The sequence below is a fragment of the Pyrus communis genome, chromosome 10 (genome assembly GCF_041283825.1).
Source record: "Pyrus communis isolate YQ-2024b chromosome 10, ASM4128382v1, whole genome shotgun sequence".
In the NCBI taxonomy this organism is placed as follows: domain Eukaryota; kingdom Viridiplantae; phylum Streptophyta; class Magnoliopsida; order Rosales; family Rosaceae; genus Pyrus; species Pyrus communis.
Genome location: NC_142574.1, coordinates 30,971,621 through 30,991,876, shown reverse-complemented (window position 1 = coordinate 30,991,876; position 20,256 = coordinate 30,971,621). Strand labels below are relative to the sequence as shown.

At 35.3% G+C, this 20,256-nt stretch overlaps 2 protein-coding genes across 2 annotated transcripts; both read left to right on the top strand.

The window, feature by feature from the left end:
- The first annotated feature begins 981 nt into the window (after window positions 1-981).
- Window positions 982-3,317, top strand: LOC137730264 (endonuclease 1). Its single transcript, XM_068469321.2, has 9 exons — window positions 982-1,139; window positions 1,504-1,684; window positions 1,775-1,882; window positions 2,008-2,063; window positions 2,192-2,275; window positions 2,378-2,473; window positions 2,600-2,664; window positions 2,807-2,880; window positions 2,986-3,317. The coding sequence occupies exons 1-9, from the start codon at window positions 1,005-1,007 to the stop codon at window positions 3,126-3,128; spliced, it is 942 nt and encodes a 313-aa protein (XP_068325422.2). The 5' UTR covers window positions 982-1,004; the 3' UTR covers window positions 3,129-3,317.
- A 2,096-nt stretch (window positions 3,318-5,413) lies between these two features.
- On the top strand, window positions 5,414-9,602 carry LOC137729225 (internal alternative NAD(P)H-ubiquinone oxidoreductase A1, mitochondrial). Its single transcript, XM_068468087.2, has 9 exons — window positions 5,414-5,975; window positions 6,714-7,396; window positions 7,555-7,768; window positions 7,900-8,060; window positions 8,162-8,227; window positions 8,313-8,476; window positions 8,581-8,695; window positions 9,002-9,181; window positions 9,270-9,602. Exons 2-9 carry the CDS (start codon window positions 6,800-6,802, stop codon window positions 9,423-9,425), a joined length of 1,653 nt encoding a protein of 550 aa, XP_068324188.2. The 5' UTR covers window positions 5,414-5,975; window positions 6,714-6,799; the 3' UTR covers window positions 9,426-9,602.
- The last annotated feature ends 10,654 nt before the right edge of the window (window positions 9,603-20,256 follow it).

Below are 20,256 nucleotides of genomic sequence, written 5' to 3'. Positions count from 1 at the left end.
ACCCCTTCAAGATTTAGATCTCATCCGGATCCAAATTGTAGGAATTCTAGAAACCTTACATTTTAGTAATTCATCGTGTATTTTGAGATCAGAAATTATTTTTTTATTATTTAAAATAAAACATAAATAATATCTGACGAAAACTGATCGCATAATTTACAATAAACGGCTAAAATATGAGAATTCTTAGGATCCCACAAAGTGGATCGGAGACGATCCTCTTCCCTTCAGAGGAAGACGCAAAGTGGGGCCCACCATTATTGCTCACAGATGAAAGTGGAAGCTCCCCATAGGAAAGAGACCTCCCACGTGTACCAAACTCGTCAAGTCATAGGCTAAATATATGAATAATGGTAGAGAGATTAAATTCAAAGATTAAATTTACAAATTAAATGATGTGTCACAAATAGGAATGAGCACATTTATCAACGCTCAAGTAATAAACTAATTATCAACTTTCATATCCTTTAGTTTTCAAAATTTTCTCTACAAATTTAGTCTTACTAGTTTTACCCTAAATATATAGCACTTATAATCCCTGTAGTTTGTCTGGATTTTCACCTTCTTGTAGTTTCATTCGGTTGGGACCGTTAGGTCAATCCGTTCTTCTAAAATGGGGTTTTCAAACAAGAAGATGTGCAACAAAAATGGATGGAGAAATCAACTTAGTTGACGGATTGGATTGTTGCGAAAACATAATGAAACTACAATGACGAAATACAGCAAAAAACTCTACACCAATGAAAGCAAGAATCTGAGTAAATTGCAATGACTATTAGTGCAATTTAACCTATTTGTCAGTAAATCCCTAATATGTTGTGATCCACCTCATCCCCACCTTGCTTGGGCTAAAGAATGACTTTTGGTGTACTTAAATTAGTTGGAAGCCGAAACTTGTACTCATTGAATACCTTTGATGACTTGTAAGTTAACATAAGATTCCTTCTGCTGGGCCTACAAATAATCTGTATATATGTACACTAGTGTCAACAGAGAGAATTAAGATGGAGAAGAAGTACAGATACTTTGGGAGATTTTCCTTCCATTGGTTTGTTTTGTTGGCTTTTGTTTGCAGTTTAGTTCCAAGAGCTCAAGGATGGAGCAAAGAGGGTCATATTATGACGTGCCGGATTGCGCAGGTAAATGACCACACAAGCCCACACTTGATGTGCACCATTAGAGTCTGCATGAGATAATTTTCGTTAAATGAGTTGCCCTAGAGTCCAAGTTGTCCAAAAAGAACATAACAGCTATCCCTCCTCGTAATTTACACGTCTGAACATCTTTTTTATGTCATATCTTTAATCTATCAAGATTTCGAACAACTTCAATAGAATTTCTTTTTTAACCTTTGTTAGATTAATTGATCATCCAGATTGCACAATTTGCATGCCCTCAAGAAAAGGAAAACAAAAAGCAAGGCTGACCAGTTCTAGATTTTGAGTTTTCAAAGAAGCTCAAATCCTTCAAATATCCTGATTAATTAGTGATGATAAACTGCAGGCACTTCTAAAGCCCGAGGCCGCAGAAGCTGTTCGAAATTTACTACCTCACAACGTCGATGGTGATTTATCAGCTCTCTGCGTATGGCCGGATCAGGTCAGGCATTGGTACAGATACAGATGGACTAGCCCGCTTCACTTCATCGATACACCGGATAATGCTTGCACCTTTGACTACTCAAGTAAAGCTTCCCCCTGCCTAATTAATATTTAGTACTGCTTGATTAGCAATAAAGCAACATTAAGGTAAAGTTTGATTTTGAAAAAAATAGGGGATTGTCATGATCAACATGGCGTGAAGAACATGTGTGTTGCTGGTGCCGTCCAAAACTTTACCTCTCAGCTTTCACACTACACAGAAGGAACATCTGACCGTCGATGTAAGGAACCCCGATTTTCTTACATATAGATTGATGATATTGCCTTAGGGTTTGTCAATGTCTAATTTCTTGTATTGCACGGACAATAATATCAAAGTTTGTTTGGTGTTTAAATATCTTTGCAGATAATATGACTGAGGCCTTGCTTTTCTTGTCACACTTTATGGGAGATATCCATCAGGTAATATACATACCTGTGGGCAATTCCAGCAAATATGAATGTTATTTTTTAGTTCTCTTGGGATATAATTTATATGAATTTCAGCCAAGTTTTTTAGTTTCTGATCATCTTCGTGCATCCTTTGGCAGCCAATGCATGTCGGGTTCACGACAGATGAGGGAGGAAACACGATAGACTTGCGTTGGTACAAGCACAAATCCAATCTTCACCATGTAAGCCCTTGAAGTTGTAGCTGGTGGAACAACCAAATAGTAGTCCGGCTATGGAATGAACATCCATTCTTTATTAAAAATCGAAATTTCTTGTTTGTGCAGGTATGGGATAGGGAGATTATACAACAAGCTATGAAGGACTACTATGACAAAGACATGGAACTTCTCCTACAAGACATACAGGGGAACATCACAGATGTAAGCACCAATGTTTATTAATTATTAACTTGCAAGGGATCGATCGATACATGGAATTATATGATTGAGTTAAGGGATCGATCGATACATGGAATTATATGATTGAATTATTAACTATGTTAACAGGGAATCTGGTCTGATGATGTTACATCGTGGAAACATTGCGATGATCAACGTTCATGTATAAACAAGTAAGCTTTGATCAACGTTCATGGTCTCATGCGTACACACAAGTGTGCACAAGCACACACATGTACGTACAGACATACATAGCTTTGATATTTTGGTGGTCGATATTAGTGTTGAAATATACCTTGTTACGTGTGTACTTAGGTATGCTACGGAGAGTGTAAACATAGCTTGCAAGTGGGGTTACAAGGACGTTGGGGTGGGTGATACTCTTACAGGTATATATACACACAAGCACATTTTTACCAGTGTACATACATTACACATACACACTCCCAAATTTCAATTGTTAACTAATCAATGATGTGATTGAACATTTTTAGAGGATTACTTCCTTCCTCGGCTACCTGTGGTGGAGAAGAGAATTGCTCAAGGCGGGGTTCGCTTGGCGGCCATTCTCAATCGGGTCTTCTCTTCCGATCAAGAGACAGAAGTTGCTGACGAAGCATCACACTCACCCACCTAATCTAATCAACTAACCAGGAGTTGCTGATCAAACTCAAGCATGAAGATTGAACCCTAGTAAAAGACATGACATTCTAATTAGTACTTGCGTATTTGAAATCTTGTTATTCCACTTCATTGCTAAATTGCTAATGTATATATGTGCTAAAGTCATTAAATGAAAAAAGAGGACGACTTCCTTATGTCCAAATCGAAGGTTGAAGATGGTGTAATTATTTGCTAAGTACACAAAAGATCTTGCGAAAAATTAGGAATCACATTTTTCACATTATGGTTGATGGAATTCCATTTCGACTACGATCTACTTTACACTAGTATTTTCTTGGATGAGAGGAGCTTAAAATATATATATATATACACACACACACATATATATATATATATATGAGAGGAGCTTGGCTCGTTAAGATTGAGGAGGAGTTTCTCCTTAATTTATTTCGTTGTTGATTCACAGAACTTCGTTTATCTAATTAGAACCATTTATATTATAAAACACTATGTAAATATCATCTTTACAACAAATCAATTAAAATTAGGGTCGTGTTGTCAATCAACTGTACCAAATAAATAGACGTTCATAATGCTTTTACCGAATCCGTCCATCTATCTTTATCTAGTTTGAACAAGAGCTGTTAGATCCTGTTAGGTTAAATTATCTAAAAGTTCTTACTGAAAATATAACTTTAGCCCCTAAAACTTAATTTTCTCCACATAAAACCCGACATAAGTTTTTTACTCCAATAAAAGTCATTGACTAGATTCCATATCAGCAAATCATTAATTATATTTGACTTTACACATTTAAAAATTTTTGATGCCTAAAATACCCCTATTTGAACGTTTGATGTAAACAATTAATTCTATACAAATTGTAAGTAAGATTTAATGATTTTACAAAAATAAAAAAATAATAAATTTATTGCCTAATATATAATAACAATAAAACATGCCTAATATATGTAATAATACATGCTTAGTTTAGTCAATCAAATTATATTTTACATATAAGTGTAGGTAAACTATTTCACACACACACACACACACACACACATATATATATATATATAACAAAAAAAAACATGCTTGATATCGTAAAAATTCATGCAAAATAATTTAGCCACAAAAAAATGTTATTTGATTTAGTGCACCTACTATTCAAATTTTAAAATGTTAGATGCTTAAAAAAAGCAAAATAATTTACCCAATAAATGTAAAGTGTATGCAAAATAATTTATCTACATAATAAAGTAAACCCAATAGATGCAAAAATACATGCAAAATAATGTACCTACATAAAAAATAATATTTTTTTATTCAATACTAATTTACCTATTATTTGTACATATAATAATAAAATGTGCCAATATATGATACATGCAAAATAAAATACCTACATAATGAAGAATGTTATTTGATTCAAAATTAATTTACTTACAAAATAAAGCAATTTTATTTGATTCAAAATTAATCTACCTATTATTTGTACATATATCTTATAATAATAAAATGTGCCAAATATATGTAATAATACATGGAAAATATATTACCTACTACATAAAAGAATGTTATTTGATTGAACATTAATTTACCTTCAAAATATATGTTAGTTGCTCATCATAAATTTACATATAGGTAGATTAATTAGTATAATATGTTTGAACATATATGTAGTACTGTGCATATATATATATATATGTATGTGTGTGTGTGTGTGTGTATTTATGTGTGTGAACATATATATATATACACACACACATGTTAGGGGTAAAAATATGTGTAATAACTATTTGTTCATTGTAATTAAGGTGAGTAATTACATATATGTAGTACTGTGCATATGTGTGTGTATTTGAACATATATATATATATATATATATATATATTGAGCTTATGGTAGTACTATATACATTTGAACATGTATATATATATGTTAGAGGGTAATAATATGTGTAATAACTATTTGTTCATTGTAATTAAGAGTTGCAATGATCTAGTGAGCCTTTGGTTTCCCATGAATGAAAGCTATCGAATCTTTTCGAAGAAAAAAAAAAAAAAAAAGCCAAGTTCTTATTCAGATATGTAACTTAAATGTGCATTTTGATGTGTGCTAGAGGATGCCTCTTTCCGCCACACAACAACACTCAAAAGACTTGGATTTGGGCCTCCTGGTCATAGGGCCGATTTGAGTATGGCTATTGGGTACCAGTACAGTGAGCCTTTGGGGAAGGGCCATTTTCGACCCACAGAAATTAAGAAAAGGAAAGTTCAAAAGTACTCCCCGATATCGTGGGAGAAGACTATTGTATTCAACGCCGCCTACCTTGATCAAACCTTGACTTTGTCTCTTCCACCTCTCTCACTAAACAGCCAGGGTTTTAGGGTTTTACACACACGGGGCCAGCTAGCAGCTGGGGAAATGGTTCGTGGGAGTGGGACCCACTGAAGTCTCCATTACACCCCCAACGAAGCATCGTCGTATTTGCCACCACTCTCTCTCTCTCTCTCTCTGCAAATTTTCTTTCCAGTTTCCACATTTCGATTTTCCCACAGAGAAGGAGAAAACATGCCAACTACGGACTTTTTCCATTCTTTTACTGCCTAATATTTAATAAATTTACATATCGAATCCCAACAACCTTCCTTGCGTCGCAAGTCGGTCTCTTCAAACTCCCTCTTCATTTCCCAACTTTTTAATTCCCGAATCAGTTCTTAGATTTTGTGATCCCCCATCACCTTTATATAAACAGACACGAAGGCCCTTCTGATTTTTTGCCCTACGAAGATGCTCCAAGAATCTGGGATATTCCAAAGCAAGCAACTTTCATGATTTCATCGCTCCAAAATCTCTGTAAATATTCTTTAACTTCTGCTTCACGAAGATTATGTTTTTACTGTTTTGGATTTTTGGTTTCTTAGTTTTTGGATGTGATCTGCATATATGACGCTGGTGGGTTGCTGTTAGATTAGTGTTTGATTTTTGGGGTTGAAAGTTTTAGTCTTTTTCGCTTTCAGATCGATTTTTTCATGCCTTCGGTGTTCATCTTTGTTGTTCTGTTTGTGTGGCTTTGTTTCTCGATGCCGTCCATTTTTTAGCTAAATTTCTGAATTTTTGAAATTTTCATGGATCTGGATGTATGGACTCATCCGGTGGTTTTTCATTTTTTGATACAAGCGATATTGAGAGAGAGGGAGTCGAACACAGGACATCAAGCGAGGGGGCGTTTGTGCATGTGTGATCTTGATTTGACGCTGAATGTTAATTTCTATAAGCAATGCATAAGAATCAAACTACTGTTTTTTTATGATCTTCAACTCCTAAATTTACAAGAGCCTTTCTCTTTGTTCCTGCCATCAGCTGATGGCCCTGGTTTTTGTTTTCTAACCAAGTGGTATTTTCGATACAAATCGTTGTCATATGCTAATTCTTTGATTGGAGTGTTGCTATAATTGTCCTGCCTGTTGTCTTCACCTCTCCATCTGTTAGGAGTGACCAGTTCATCTCCCTATATATATTTCTGCCCTCAAATGTTGATCCGATAGTAGTAGCGGTTTTTGTAGCTCACTTCCCTTGGTTCAATTTCAACAGGTTGAACAAGCACCGATTTGCTTCTCTTCAGAAGGTTCAAAGGGTACTTGTTAATCTTCTTTCGGAGTGTAGTGCTTCATCTGAACATGGCATTAGAAAGGATTGCCAGGACTGCTCGAAATGGATTCAGAAGGTCGTCAACAGGAGCATCCACTCGCACAACTGATAAGGATATGTTGTGTGAGCGAGCATCCACACGCAATTATTGTTCCGTACCTTCACTCGAAAGTGAGACTAGAAGCAACAGTCTTTCGTACCTCTCCAGCATTTCGAAGGTGAATCACAATAGATTCTTGAGCAGGGGAATAAGCATAACTCCAAATTATCAGTTCCCTTTTGCAGAAAGGATTGTTGAGGAGTCTGATTCGGAGTGTAATGAGCCCAAGTATCCTGGACTAGAAGCAACCAGACCGGGTGAAAAGCCAAGAGTGGTGGTCCTTGGTACTGGCTGGGCCGCTTGTCGATTCCTCAAGGGACTAGACACCAAGGTTTATGATGTTGTTTGCATATCGCCGAGAAATCACATGGTCTTCACTCCTTTACTTGCTTCAACTTGCGTTGGTACCTTGGAATTTCGTTCGGTTGCTGAACCTGTTAGTCATATACAATCTGCAATGGCGACGAGTCCCAATTCATACTTTTACCTGGCTTCCTGCGTTGGCCTTGACACAGGCAAACATGAGGTAACGGAACTATAGTTATCAACTTGATTATTTTCAAATTTGGGAAACGTTTGCTTACATTGTTCAGTGATCTTAAGATTCATAACATATTGGACACTGACTAATTTAGATTTTTGAAGTCATACCTACAGAAAAGTTAATGTTCTTCTTTCGTATAGGTTTACTGCGAGACAGTTAGCGATGGCGGTTTATCTCATGAACCTTATAGGTTCAAAGTTGCATATGACAAGCTCGTCATAGCTGCAGGAGCTGAGCCTCTGACATTTGGTATCAAGGGTGTGAAGGAACATGCATTTTTCCTCCGTGACGTGAATCATGCCCAAGAGATTAGGAAGAAGCTTCTCTTGAACCTCATGCTCTCTGAACATCCAGGTGAGTGTTATATGTATCTCAGAGTATACAGTTATTTGAAGACTTGGTTTCGCTCTCTGAAGGATGAGTGAAAGACAATTGGTAAGAATCGGTGTTCTTCCCTCTAACATATTATACATTTTACTTTGCAGGCATATCGGAGGAAGAAAGGAAACGCATTCTGCATTGTGTTGTTATTGGAGGTGGCCCTACGGGGGTGGAGTTCAGTGGCGAGTTGAGTGATTTCATCATGAAAGATGTCCAAGAACGGTATACTCACGTTAAGGATTACATCAAAGTCACACTCATTGAGGTACAATCAGTTATTCTCGCCTATATTTATGCACTCTGCACTGGCTTCTTGTGGACAGATTATGAAACAAATGATTGTTTTCTCGGTAATTTTTTTAACAGGCGAATGAGATTTTGTCGTCGTTTGATGTTGGCTTAAGGCAATATGCAACAAATCACTTGACCAAGGTAAGTTGATTTGTTTTTCTAACATGCTGGAGGCTACTTTATGTTGGTTCTTGGGATTGATTTGAAATGTGAACTTTTGCATCAGGCTGGCGTTCGCCTTATGCGAGGAGTTGTGAAAGAAGTGCATCCGAAGAAGATAGTTCTCAACGATGGAACTGATGTTCCATATGGCCTTTTGGTCTGGTCTACCGGTGTTGGTCCCTCAGAGTTTGTGAAAAAACTTGATCTTCCAAAGTCCCCGGGTGGAAGGTATAACAACCAGCATCTCTTTACTTTCTCTCTTTTTCAAGGTCGGTTTCTTCCTTGGATTCAATTGATCAAGCATCTAAAATCAACTGTGTTGAGTGATACAGGATTGGTGTTGATGGCTGGATGCGGGTTCCTTCAGTGGAAGATGTGTTTGCACTAGGAGATTGCGCTGGTTTTCTTGAGCATACGGGGAGGCCAGTGCTTCCGGCTTTGGCTCAGGTTAGAATTATGTTTTCACTCTACAAACTAGACATTGCTGTCAAGCCTGTCATACTTCAGCATATTCCCTATGGCATCCAATATTTGAGTTTTGTTAAAATTGCTAATGCCAAGGGCTAAATATACAGATAAGAAGAGTTTAACATCAAAATTTATAAGGCATTCCAATTGAAATAGCAATCACATTGTTAGCATATTTCAACCGATTTCACATTTTCGGACTTACTGATAGATCGACGTAGAGAGAGCAAATGAGCAACTGTGAAGCCATCTTAGAACTAACCCAGTTCAATTTGTTTTGAATAGGTGGCAGAACGGGAGGGAAAGTTTCTGGTGGAGTTGTTTAACAGGATTGGAAAGCAGGATGCCGGGAAGGCCTTCAGCGCGAGAGACATCCCTCTCGGGGAGCAATTTGTTTACAAGCACCTTGGAAGCATGGCGACAGTTGGAGGTTATAAGGCTTTGGTTGATCTACGCCAGTCTAAGGTAAGGGCAATGCGCTTTTATGCCAAGCACTTTCAGTGTGCTTTTCCGCCAAGCATTTTCCTTTAACCTGTTGGGTAAAATTTTGCAGGATGCAAAGGGCATATCCCTTGCCGGATTTCTCAGCTGGTTTATTTGGCGCTCCGCTTATCTGACGCGTGTTGTCAGCTGGAGGAACAGGTTCTATGTTGCAGTGAACTGGGCTACTACTCTTGTCTTTGGCAGAGATAACTCAAGAATAGGTTGATGGTACAAGTCACCTCACACACCATTGCCATGTGTTATAGGCTAGTAATTTTAACACTCCTCGTTTCGCCTTCTTCCGAATATAAAGGCTACATATGTTAAAGGTTTAAGATCTTGATCTCTCAATTTGTTGAATTGGTGAAATTTTTGGTTCAATTTAAACTTGATCTCTTAATCATTTGTCGCGAAGTACTGTGTAGCGTAGATGGTAAAATGATTTTGCCCTTCTCACCAATCTATTGTCATTTAATTTTGAGTTCGATACTCTCGCACGCTAACAGACAGATTGAAAGAAGACACATAACTAAGAGTTAACAAACATATTCCAATGGTTATAAACTTTCAAACTACAAATTTTTTACAGCCTTTTGTTGCAAGAAATAAAGGTAAGAACTTAAACTTTTTACCCTTCCCTCTCACTCACTCATCGAAAATGTAAAAATCTTTCACCAAAAAAAACTGGACTGATTGATTGATCAACATGATCTCATCAGCTAAGAGAAGTGATGAGCATCGCTAGATTCACAAACGCCGCGGCGGCTGCTGGCAGAGAAAATGGAGGAGAGAGTGAAGCAGAACCCCAACAATAGCCACCTTCACCTGACCCCTCTTGGGAATCAGACGGCCAGAATTGAACCTCTGAGAGAAACTCCCACTGTTGATCATAGCACTCCTTGCACCCTCCATCTCTTCTTTTGCTTCTGATTATCTTAATAAGGGATCAAAAAGTATATATCAAGCAGAGAACGCTCTGTATTTTACACCTCGAAAGCTCTTCTCAATGCGGATATCCGTCTTCGATTAAGCAAGAGAAAAGAAGTGAGTGCTTGAATCTTGAAAGCCTGAAACTTTTGAGCTGTGAGGTTGTTTTGTGATTTGGGCTTTCTAGCTTGTGTTTATATAGTGCCAACTGCCAAGGACATCAACTTTTTTTTTTTTTTAACTTTATTTAATTTTGGGGAAATTAATATATTTGATTAGATTGTGTTGCTCGTCGAATTTGACCGTTTGACGGAGACAATCTTGACTTTCCTTCTTAGTGGTGGAGAAATTTTTAATTGTAACGGAGTAGTCCCGTGAGCCAGCCAATAGAGTAAGGAATAAGAAAAAGGACTTGGCGTAATGCTTTCATTCAAGTAGGGGGTAGGGCCAGGCCAGTAAAGTAGGCAGCAAATGGTCCAGGGATAAGTCTGTCAATATATCATCCCTCTTACTGATACGGGTCAACTCCTTTAGAGGAATTGGAAGTATGAAACTAGACTCACTCTCCACAATTGGATGAATACGAGTGGTACATCACGTATTTTTATGTAAGTAATGAAAAATTTTATTTTGTCGGTTCTCCATTTTATAAGTTTTTTCTTCTTCTGAATTTACGTCATCTCTTGATTTTTGTGTCCGAAATAGGTAGATTCATAAATTTAGATTACTCAATTAAAATCTTACGGCCTAATTTGTTTATGAAAAACTAATGAAAATGTTTTGAAAATTTTGAGTTTTAATGATAAGAACAAAATAAAGAATAAAGTGAATAGTACCATGATTAACTTTTTAGTGTAAAAATGTAATTTTTGGTTAAAGCGAACAGTACCGTAGGTTTTTCATTAAAACTCTCATTGTTTATTTCACTTATCCAACTCATTTAAATTAAGAGTTCAAATCTTTCTCCTCTTTTAAATAGTCCAAATTTTTAGATTTCTAGATCCGAGCTTGGAGATTTGATGAGGATCTTGATTTTTTATTTTATTTTTTCTGTACTCCTTAAACTCATAAACTAATAGCTTCTCTCTTCACAATGACTTCGACCAGGAAAAGTCGTTCAACACTTCACACACAACAATCATAACTTGAAATTATACTCTCGGTTTTTCTTACATGTATAATAAGAATAAGAGTGGAGAAATGTCACATTTGGAGCTGCTTTCTACATGAATTTGAATTCTATATATAAGACTTGAATTTGAATTTAGTGGCAGTGTTTCATTTATTCATAAATATACAATATATAGAAGTACAAATATACAAATTAATTACAATGAATTTACTTTGAGTGCATCCTGATGAATCTGTCATACAATGAACCTAATATAAAAATTTCAATGAACCTAATTTAAAATATTACAAAGTGAGTGAGACAATTTCACTAATAGAAATAAACCCTGCCAACGACTCCATGAAAAGATGTGATTCACGGTAAATTTTCGACCAGGTTTCTTATTCGAGTTTTCCTGATCCGAACAATAACTTAAACCAAAATTTTTTTGTCATCCGTTCATTTTAATCTTTCGATTACTGTTTATACGTGTGTCTAGAGATTTGTCCTAGAGAAAAATTGTTTTGTCTTTAGCTATACTTATTCTGCAGAACCAAGCAAATCCTGAACCGGGTCCGCCCGGTCCCGTAAGGGCCTGAACTAGATTCAAAATGAAGTGCCCAACTCGGACCTTTTTTTTCCCCACTAATGATTAAAGCTCCAAAACATAATGTCTTTGTCTATACAAATCGGTGTGGATTTGATCATCATCGATCTCTCTTCTCCCTAATAATGTACCTGCCACTAATATAATTAATTAATTTTAAACTGCTAATTGTATGTGAATTAAAGTTGTATTAGATTATTCCAAAGTACAATTATAGAGTCAATACCATTCACTGAATCTGATAGTGGAAAAGGGCGCACCTTGATTCGTTGTATTTCATCTAAGTAAACCCACTAGACAGTGGACACAATACTTTAATATTTTATTTGTTGGCAACATTGACCCTGCCAGCTATTGAGTTTTCTGGCCACCAATTCATCAACATAAATACATCTTTTTAAATGGAAAACCATAAAAAAAATAAAAATATAAAAAAAACCCAGTAAATATGAACACGACAACTAGTAAGGTCAAAGAATTAATTTGAATATTAATATGACCTAAAGTAGTAAAGTTAAAGTTAATCATGGTGAAAGTAGCAAATTAACGTAGGACCAAATTAAACAAATGTATAAATTGTGTTGGTTCCTTCTTGTTGCTCCTGCTGCTATATTTGTAGCCCACAAGAATCACATGACCATTTTGCTCGCTTCCACTAAAAAAGTGAAGTCTTTGTTGGAGTTTGAGACCCTCTTGTCCCACATTAGTCAACAGTATTTTTTCACTAGCTTTTATATAGGCTTATTCTTTTTTCTTAGTAATTAGAACTTGGACCATTTGGAAATGGATTGAAGGTTTGGGCCTTATGGTTGTGTGAATTAGGCTTGAGGATTATACTATAATATTAATATTAATTAATCAAGACAATGGGCCCTTGGAGCCAAGGAATTAAAATTAATCTGATCAATTAGTTTTAATTTCAAATTAATTTTTTAATTAAATTAATTAAAAACGTTTTGATTAATAGACACAACTCTTTGGAAAGAGTTGTATCTAGCGTTTGCGCTAGCCTCTACCTTCAATTCATTCAAGTTAGTATCATATTAATTTTTTGTAATTATTATGTTATTGCATTCTGTATTGCAAGTATTTTTGAATAATAAAGTATAAGTATTTCGGTTCTGTATTTTTATTATTTTATTGTTTCTAAATTGTTCTCCAACAGTCTTATGATTCTCTTCCACTGGTAAAATAGGTTGGGTCTCGTAATACAGGACTTATCTACAATTATTTATTAATTCAAGGGTTAATAAACTCAAATAGCCTTTCACTACCAAAGATCTTGAGATCTCTCTTTTGAATTTAAAACATTATTTTCGATTACATGACAAGTGAGATCCAGATATAATGTTACGTACACTTAATAGTATGGATTTTTTGCAAGATTTAACTGTTGCAAGATTTATTAGATCATTTTACTGTTAATTTTCTGGATCACTCAGCTATATGCACCATGAAAGAAAATTATTGAAAAAGATGAAAGATGGATGCCAATTATTTTGAGAAGGACTTCTATGAATCTATGATACATGTAACAATCATGATGTTAAGTATATAATTATCATGATGTTGTAAGTGCATAAATGATATTTTATGTAATTTTCTGTTCACATGACCTTGTTTCACTGACCCGAAATCCCTCGGTAGTGGTGCACATTTGCCATGAGAGTTTGCTCTCCATTATTAAACCCTAAAAACATAGAAACGGTACGGCCAAACAAAATGATGGCCTTATCATAGTACGATGCATGCATTGAATCTTGTATTGAAAAGGAATTGGGCCAAAATCTGTAAGAAAATGTGTTTAATTGTGTCAGATTGTGTTAAAAGAGGCATAGATTCGATCTAGGCAGTGAGATTATTTTGATATTTGTAAGAGTTGGTTGATGGTTGTTTGGTTTTCTTTCATATCTTAACCCACCCATATCTTACTTATTATTTCATATCCTAGTGCATAATACATACACTGCATCCGGATTCTAATCTCTTTTTAGACATGAAATGTCGTAGTGCTAGTATTGTACATCGAATTTTGATAATATTATATTTCTGACTTTGATACAATCAATTGTTTATGTGTGGGTGAATGGTTATCATTAATTTGAGCTTTAAAATACATTAATCGATTGTAAATCACTAATTATTTACAATAAATCAACAATCATGATACAATACTTTAACGCATGATAGATTATAAAAGGTACTATCTCTATCATATCCATGATTCAAGACCAAATAAGTAGAAAATTTGTTTCTATATAAGTGATACTATAGGATGGCGAATTCGAACATAGAGCTCAAGTGCAAGGTTAAGCACTATTTACCATTTAAGGTACAAACTCCTTACAAATAGCAGTTTAATACACTAACAATGTACTAAATGCAATATGAATTCCTGCTCCTGGTGTTCCAGTTTAATTTTTGTTCTAGGTTTTGAGATTTCATTTCACGCACCAAAAGTGTTGTACCAAACAAAATAATTTGACCAAAGAAAGCAGATTCTCATTCAATATTTGAACCAAATTCTACAATGTACAAAGATTAAAATCCATTACATAAACAAATTAACGATCTCTTCAAATCCTCAGAACTTCTTGACCTAATTAGTCGATCTCGAAATTCGTCTAAGTTTAGTAACTACGAGTTGCTTAGGCTGCTGCCATGTGCATTTATGGACGATGAGGATTGAAGATTGAAGCCACGGAATTGGCTAATCCCACCACGATTCCCATCTTCACCGGACCCCTCTTGGGAATTAGCCGGCCGGAAAAGCTCCTCGACGTCGCTCCCCCGGCGGTAGAATTGGATGCGGAACCTTCCATCTCTGTAGCTCTTCTTCTTGCATAAAATCTTCTGAACTGTGTAGCTCTTCTTCTTGTAGCAAAATCCTCTTCAAACTACAAAAATTTTACAGCCTTATGTTGCAAGAAACAAAGACGAGCTCAAACTTTTTACCCTTCCCTTTCACTCACTCATCTAAAATGTAAAAATATTTCACCCAAAAAAAAAAAAAAAAAAAAAAAATCTGGACTGAAAGATTGATCAGAACATGATCTCATCAGCTAAGAGAAGTCATGAGCATCATTAGATTGACAACCGCAGCCGCCACGGCGGCTGCTGGCAGAGAAAACGGAGGAGAAAGAGTGAAGCAGAACCCCTACAATAGCCACCTTCACCTGTCCCCTTTTGGGAATCAGACGGCCAGAATTGAACCTCTGAGATAAACTCCCCCCGTTGATCATAGCACTCCTTGCACCCTCCATCTATTCTTTTGCTTCTGATTATTATCTTAATAAGGGATCAAAAAGTGTGTGTGTGTGTGTGTATTAAGCAGAGAACACTCTCAGTATCCTAACACTTCGAAAGCTCTTCTCGATGCAAAGATCAGTCTTTCTATTAAGCAAGAGAGAAGAAATGACTGTTTGAATCTTGAAAGTCTGAAACTTTTGAGCTGTGAGGTTGTTTTGTGATTTGGGTTGATTGTGTTTATATAATACTGAGGACATCAACCTTTTTGTTTTTGTTTGTTTGTTTTTTTTTTTTTTTTTTATGTTAAACTTTTTAAATTTTGGGGAAATTAATATATTTGAGTATACTGTGTTGCTCGTAGAATTTGACTGTATTTTCTTTGGTTTTATAAAGACAATCTTGACCTTCTTGGTTGGTCGTGTGCTCGTGTTCACACTTCACTTTTTATTGGCTCGTTTTGTCCGTTTCCTCTTTTATAAAGCTTTTTTTATCTCTACTCCTTTAAACTCATAAACTAAATTCTTCTCTTTTCACAACCAGTTGAACAGGAAAAGTCGTTCAACATTTCACAAGAGATGAAAATCTCATGTACAATTATTTAGAGTGACAGTTAAAGTAATATATTGTCAACTTTTTTATTATTATCCCTGAGAAAACCAAACTTTTACCTTAAGTAAAATTTAGTTACAAGAGAATAAAAAACAGAGAGTTTTTTCCTTTTTCTTCCGATTATTAATCTTAAGAACGTAGATTTTAAGAATGAATGATTGTCGTTCTCCAACCCTCATTGCTCCCCTGGACCAAGTGGAGCGTGCATGGAGTCGCATTATTTGGAGCTACCAAATGCATCCTATCCTTTCTCTTTTAAGCAATGAACAATTATTATAATTTAACAACTATAAAGAGAAAGGATAGGATGCATTTTTTCTCACCGCTTTCAAATGAGGATAATGCTTGCCACCCTACTTATTAGCATTGAATGAGTTTAAATTTTGAGATTTGTGTTTACCCCATATAGATCTTGAAATTTAAACTCATCCAATGATGATAAATAAGATGATAAACATCATCATCATTTGAGAGTTGTGAGCAAAAATATTCCCTTTTTCTTTAAGCCTAGTGATTAAAGGTTTCCAAATATAGTGTCCTTACTTATGCAATCTAGTCTGGGTTCGATCTCTCTTCTCTCTACCAACTACTAGTTTAACCTACTAATTCTTTCGTTTGTAAAACAAAAAACATAATGTCCCTGCCACTAATATAATTAATTAATTACAAACTGCTAAATTAAAGTTGTATCAGATTATTCCAAAGTACAATTATAGAGTCAAACCATTCACTGAATCTGATAGTGGAAAAGGGAGCATCTTGATTCATTGTACTTCATCTAAATATACCCACTAGACAGTGAACACAATATTTTAATTATGTTAGATTATGTTTAAAAGGGAATATATTTGGGTCTAATAATTTGGATTATGGACAAAATAACTGATAAGGCTGCCAATTATAAAGGGAACCCTTATTTTGCAGCTTATTCTGGGTGTTTTTGTTTTGTTATAAATAGAACAAGTACAGCTATGCTAGTTCTTTTTCTAAAGTACGAATGTTTTACTTGTAGATCAACCTTCGAAAACAATGCACCATGAAATACACTGGCCCCCGTACTTTTGTGAGAACTACTTTAAAGATAACATGGTCCTTTCAGCCATACAAAAATAAATCGTGTGTGCAATTGCCACATAAGACAAGTGTCTCAAAATAATAAATCAAGGTACTGTTGTTCACACACATCTTTTTACCTCTCAACAACCTTGCTAATTTTTGTGCATTGGGCTTCTTCAATTCGCTCTATCCAACCGCCGTAAATTCAGAGTAGTATGTGAAAAGTAAAAATAATTGTGTGGATACATAGCACCATCCTAAAACTAATGCGAGGCTGATGAGACCGAAATACATAAGACGTTCATACTTTTGAGATTAAAATGATCATCTATAAAGTCTGACGATCGTATAACTTAAGACTCTCACAGAAGAATTTCCCTTTCGTGTAACCTCTTTTTACTCAAACCAAGTCTCCAGTCAAAAACCAATTAGTTGTTTTCCAAATTACCTTCAACTTAAAGTACCAAGTTTAGGGACATATGCTGAACAATTATCAAAAATTAATCTCTTAAGGGCTCATTGACTTTCATTTGTTGCCAACATTGACCCCGCCGGCTGTTGAGTTCTCCGGCCACCAATTCATCAACATAAGACATCTTTTAAATGGAAAACCAACAAAAAAATCCAGTAAATATCAACACGACAATCCGTAAAGTAAAGAATTTGAATATTAATTGACCTAAAGTAGTAAAGTTAAGTTAATCATGGTGAAAGTAGCAAATTAAAGTAGGACCAATTAAACAAATGTATAAATTGTGCTGGTTCCCTGCTGCTGTATTAGAGTCCACAAGAATCACATGACCACTTTGCTGACTCCCCACTACAAATGTAGAGTCATGATTCTCTTCCACTCGTGAAGTTTGTTGGGTCTCGTAAGCAGGACTTATCTGCAATTATTTATTAGTTCAAGGGTAAGATCTTGCAATCTCATTTTAGAATCTAAAACCTTATTTTCGATTAATATAATATGCAAGATTTGGATACAATGTTACGTCACACTTAGTTGTATGGATTTTATGCAAGATTAACGAGTTGTAATTCTCTGGATCACTCAGAGGTATATATCGTGAAAGAAAAATTGTTGAAAGATATAAATGATAGATGACAATTATTTTGAGAAGAATTTTCATGATACAGGACAATCATAATATAAGTATATTATTACCATGATGTTATGAGTGCGCAAATGATATTTTACATAAATTTCTTTGCACATAACATTGTATCATTAACACAAAATCCTTTGGTAGCGGTGCACATCTGCCATGAGAGTTGCTCTCCATTATTTTATCAGAGTGAAGGATATGAGTTAATAATTAAACACTAAAAACATCGAAAATGTACGGCCATTTGTTATGGCCTTTATATAATACGATGCATGCACTTAATCTTGTACTGAAAAGGACTTCAGACCAAAATATGTAAGAACATGTGTTTAATTGTGTCAGATTGTGTTAAAAGAAAGAGGCATAGATTCGATCTAGGCAGTAAGATTATTACGATATTTGTAAGAGTTGGTTAATGGTTGTTTGGTTTTATTCATATCGTAATCCACCCATATCTTACATAACTACTGCATAAACACATGCACTGCATCCGGATCAATGTTATCAACTTATGATTGTATTGAGTTTAGTATTATTCAATCTAATCTATTTTTAGACATAGAAAATGTCGTAGTGCTATTATTGTACATTGGATTTTGATAATATTATATTTGAATTTTGATACAATCAATTGTTTGTGTGTGGGTAAATGATTATCATTAATTTGTGCTTTAAAATACATTAATCGATCATAAATCACTCATCGTCTACAATAAATTACTCTAACGCATGACAGACTATAAAGGTACTAGCTCTATCAAATCCATGTTCCAGGGCCAAACAAGTGGAATTTTTGTTTCTATAAAAGTGATACTATGGGATGGTGAATTGAACATAAAACTTAGGTGTAAGGCTAAACGCTTCACTATTTAAGCTACAAATTCTTTACAAATAGCGGATCTGATACACTAACAGTGTACACTACATGCAATATCTGTTAATTTTTAAGTAAAACTTGCTATGCAATATGAGTTCCTGCTCCTGGTTTTCCAGTTTAAGTTTTGTTCTAGGTTTTGAGATTTCATTTAACGCACCAGATTTATTGTACCAAACAAAATGATTTGACCAAGGAAGTGCAGATTCTCATTTCAGTAATTGAATCAAATTCTACAGTATGTACAAATATTAAAATCCATTACATGAACAAATTAACAATCTGCTCAAATCCTCAAAACTTCTTGACCTAATTACTCGATCTCAAAATTCGTCTAAGTTTAGTAACTACGAGTTACTTAGGCTGCTGCCAAGTGCATTTATGGACGATGAGGATTGAATACTGAAGCCACAGAATTGGCTAATCCCACCACGATTCTCTTCTTCACCTGACCCCTCTTGGGAATCGGCCTGCCGGAAAATCTCCTCGATAAATCTCTGCCGTTCATCATCGCTTTCCCGGCGGTAGAATTGGATGCGGAACCTTCCATCTCTCTAGTTCTTCTTCTTCTTCTTCTATAAAACCTTCTGAATTCTGTATGTGGTTTTCGGAAGTTTTGATGCAAAATACAAGTTGGTTTTGCTCAATGCTCTTTCCAGAACCCACTGCTTTCTTATATACCACTCAGCTGGTTTAGGATAATGACCATATTGGCCATGCAGCGGTTCGATATACAAAAGTTGTGCATGCGTGATCTAGTCATTTTATTGTTTATAGGACCAATAATGCTTGTGAATTAATCAAGTGCACGGGTCTACAATATAAGGTGGTGGGTGGCTGCTGCATATGGATCACGTGGGTAATTAGTTTTGTGTTGTTTGAAGGAGTCAGCATTCCACCGATCATGTCGAACTGTTTGGAATCTTGTCTTTGTTTAAAAATTATATAACCCACTATTTCTTGTTTATTGTTAATGATTAATGATAGGGTTAAGATAAGAATTAGGTGGTGATAATAGTTTACTTACTTTTTGGGAGCCAATCTCGTCAGTTCTCACACAAAGAAGAAACTACTTTTAACATGTGAAATGAGAAAGATACTAATATAAGATATACATCTGAGTTAGTATATCTACGAATGTCACGACAAAGAAATGGGTTCATAGTCTTGAAATTAACTTCTTGACTTATGGAAGAAATAAGGATGATAAAGTGAGTTGGTTGGAGAATCAAAAAGTTGGAGGGGCTATTTTGGCCGGAAATTTGGTCTAAGCTTGAATTATAATAGATAAATATAAGTAGGAAAAAGTTTAAAAACAAAAATTGGATTGAGCTAGAGCTTGTTCAGCCCTTTATTTTTATCTAGTAACTTGTGTGACATGTGACATTTTACGTGATAAGAGAGAGATTAATAAGTTACATGATGAAAGAGATATTAATAAGTGATATACTTTCAGTTATATCCAAGAATCTCCCCACACAAACGCATGAGCTCATGGTCATCGAGATTAACTTATAC

Bases quoted from the DNA above. Each gene is read 5' to 3' on its own strand.
- LOC137730264 (XM_068469321.2), top strand. From the start codon at position 1,005: ATGGAGAAGAAGTACAGATACTTTGGGAGATTTTCCTTCCATTGGTTT. The intron at 2,276-2,377 runs GTAAGCCCTTGA...TTGTTTGTGCAG, and splicing joins ACAAATCCAATCTTCACCAT to GTATGGGATAGGGAGATTAT. The intron at 2,881-2,985 runs GTATATATACAC...GAACATTTTTAG, and splicing joins GGTGGGTGATACTCTTACAG to AGGATTACTTCCTTCCTCGG.
- LOC137729225 (XM_068468087.2), top strand. From the start codon at position 6,800: ATGGCATTAGAAAGGATTGCCAGGACTGCTCGAAATGGATTCAGAAGG. The intron at 7,769-7,899 runs GTGAGTGTTATA...TTTACTTTGCAG, and splicing joins CATGCTCTCTGAACATCCAG to GCATATCGGAGGAAGAAAGG. The intron at 8,228-8,312 runs GTAAGTTGATTT...CTTTTGCATCAG, and splicing joins CAACAAATCACTTGACCAAG to GCTGGCGTTCGCCTTATGCG.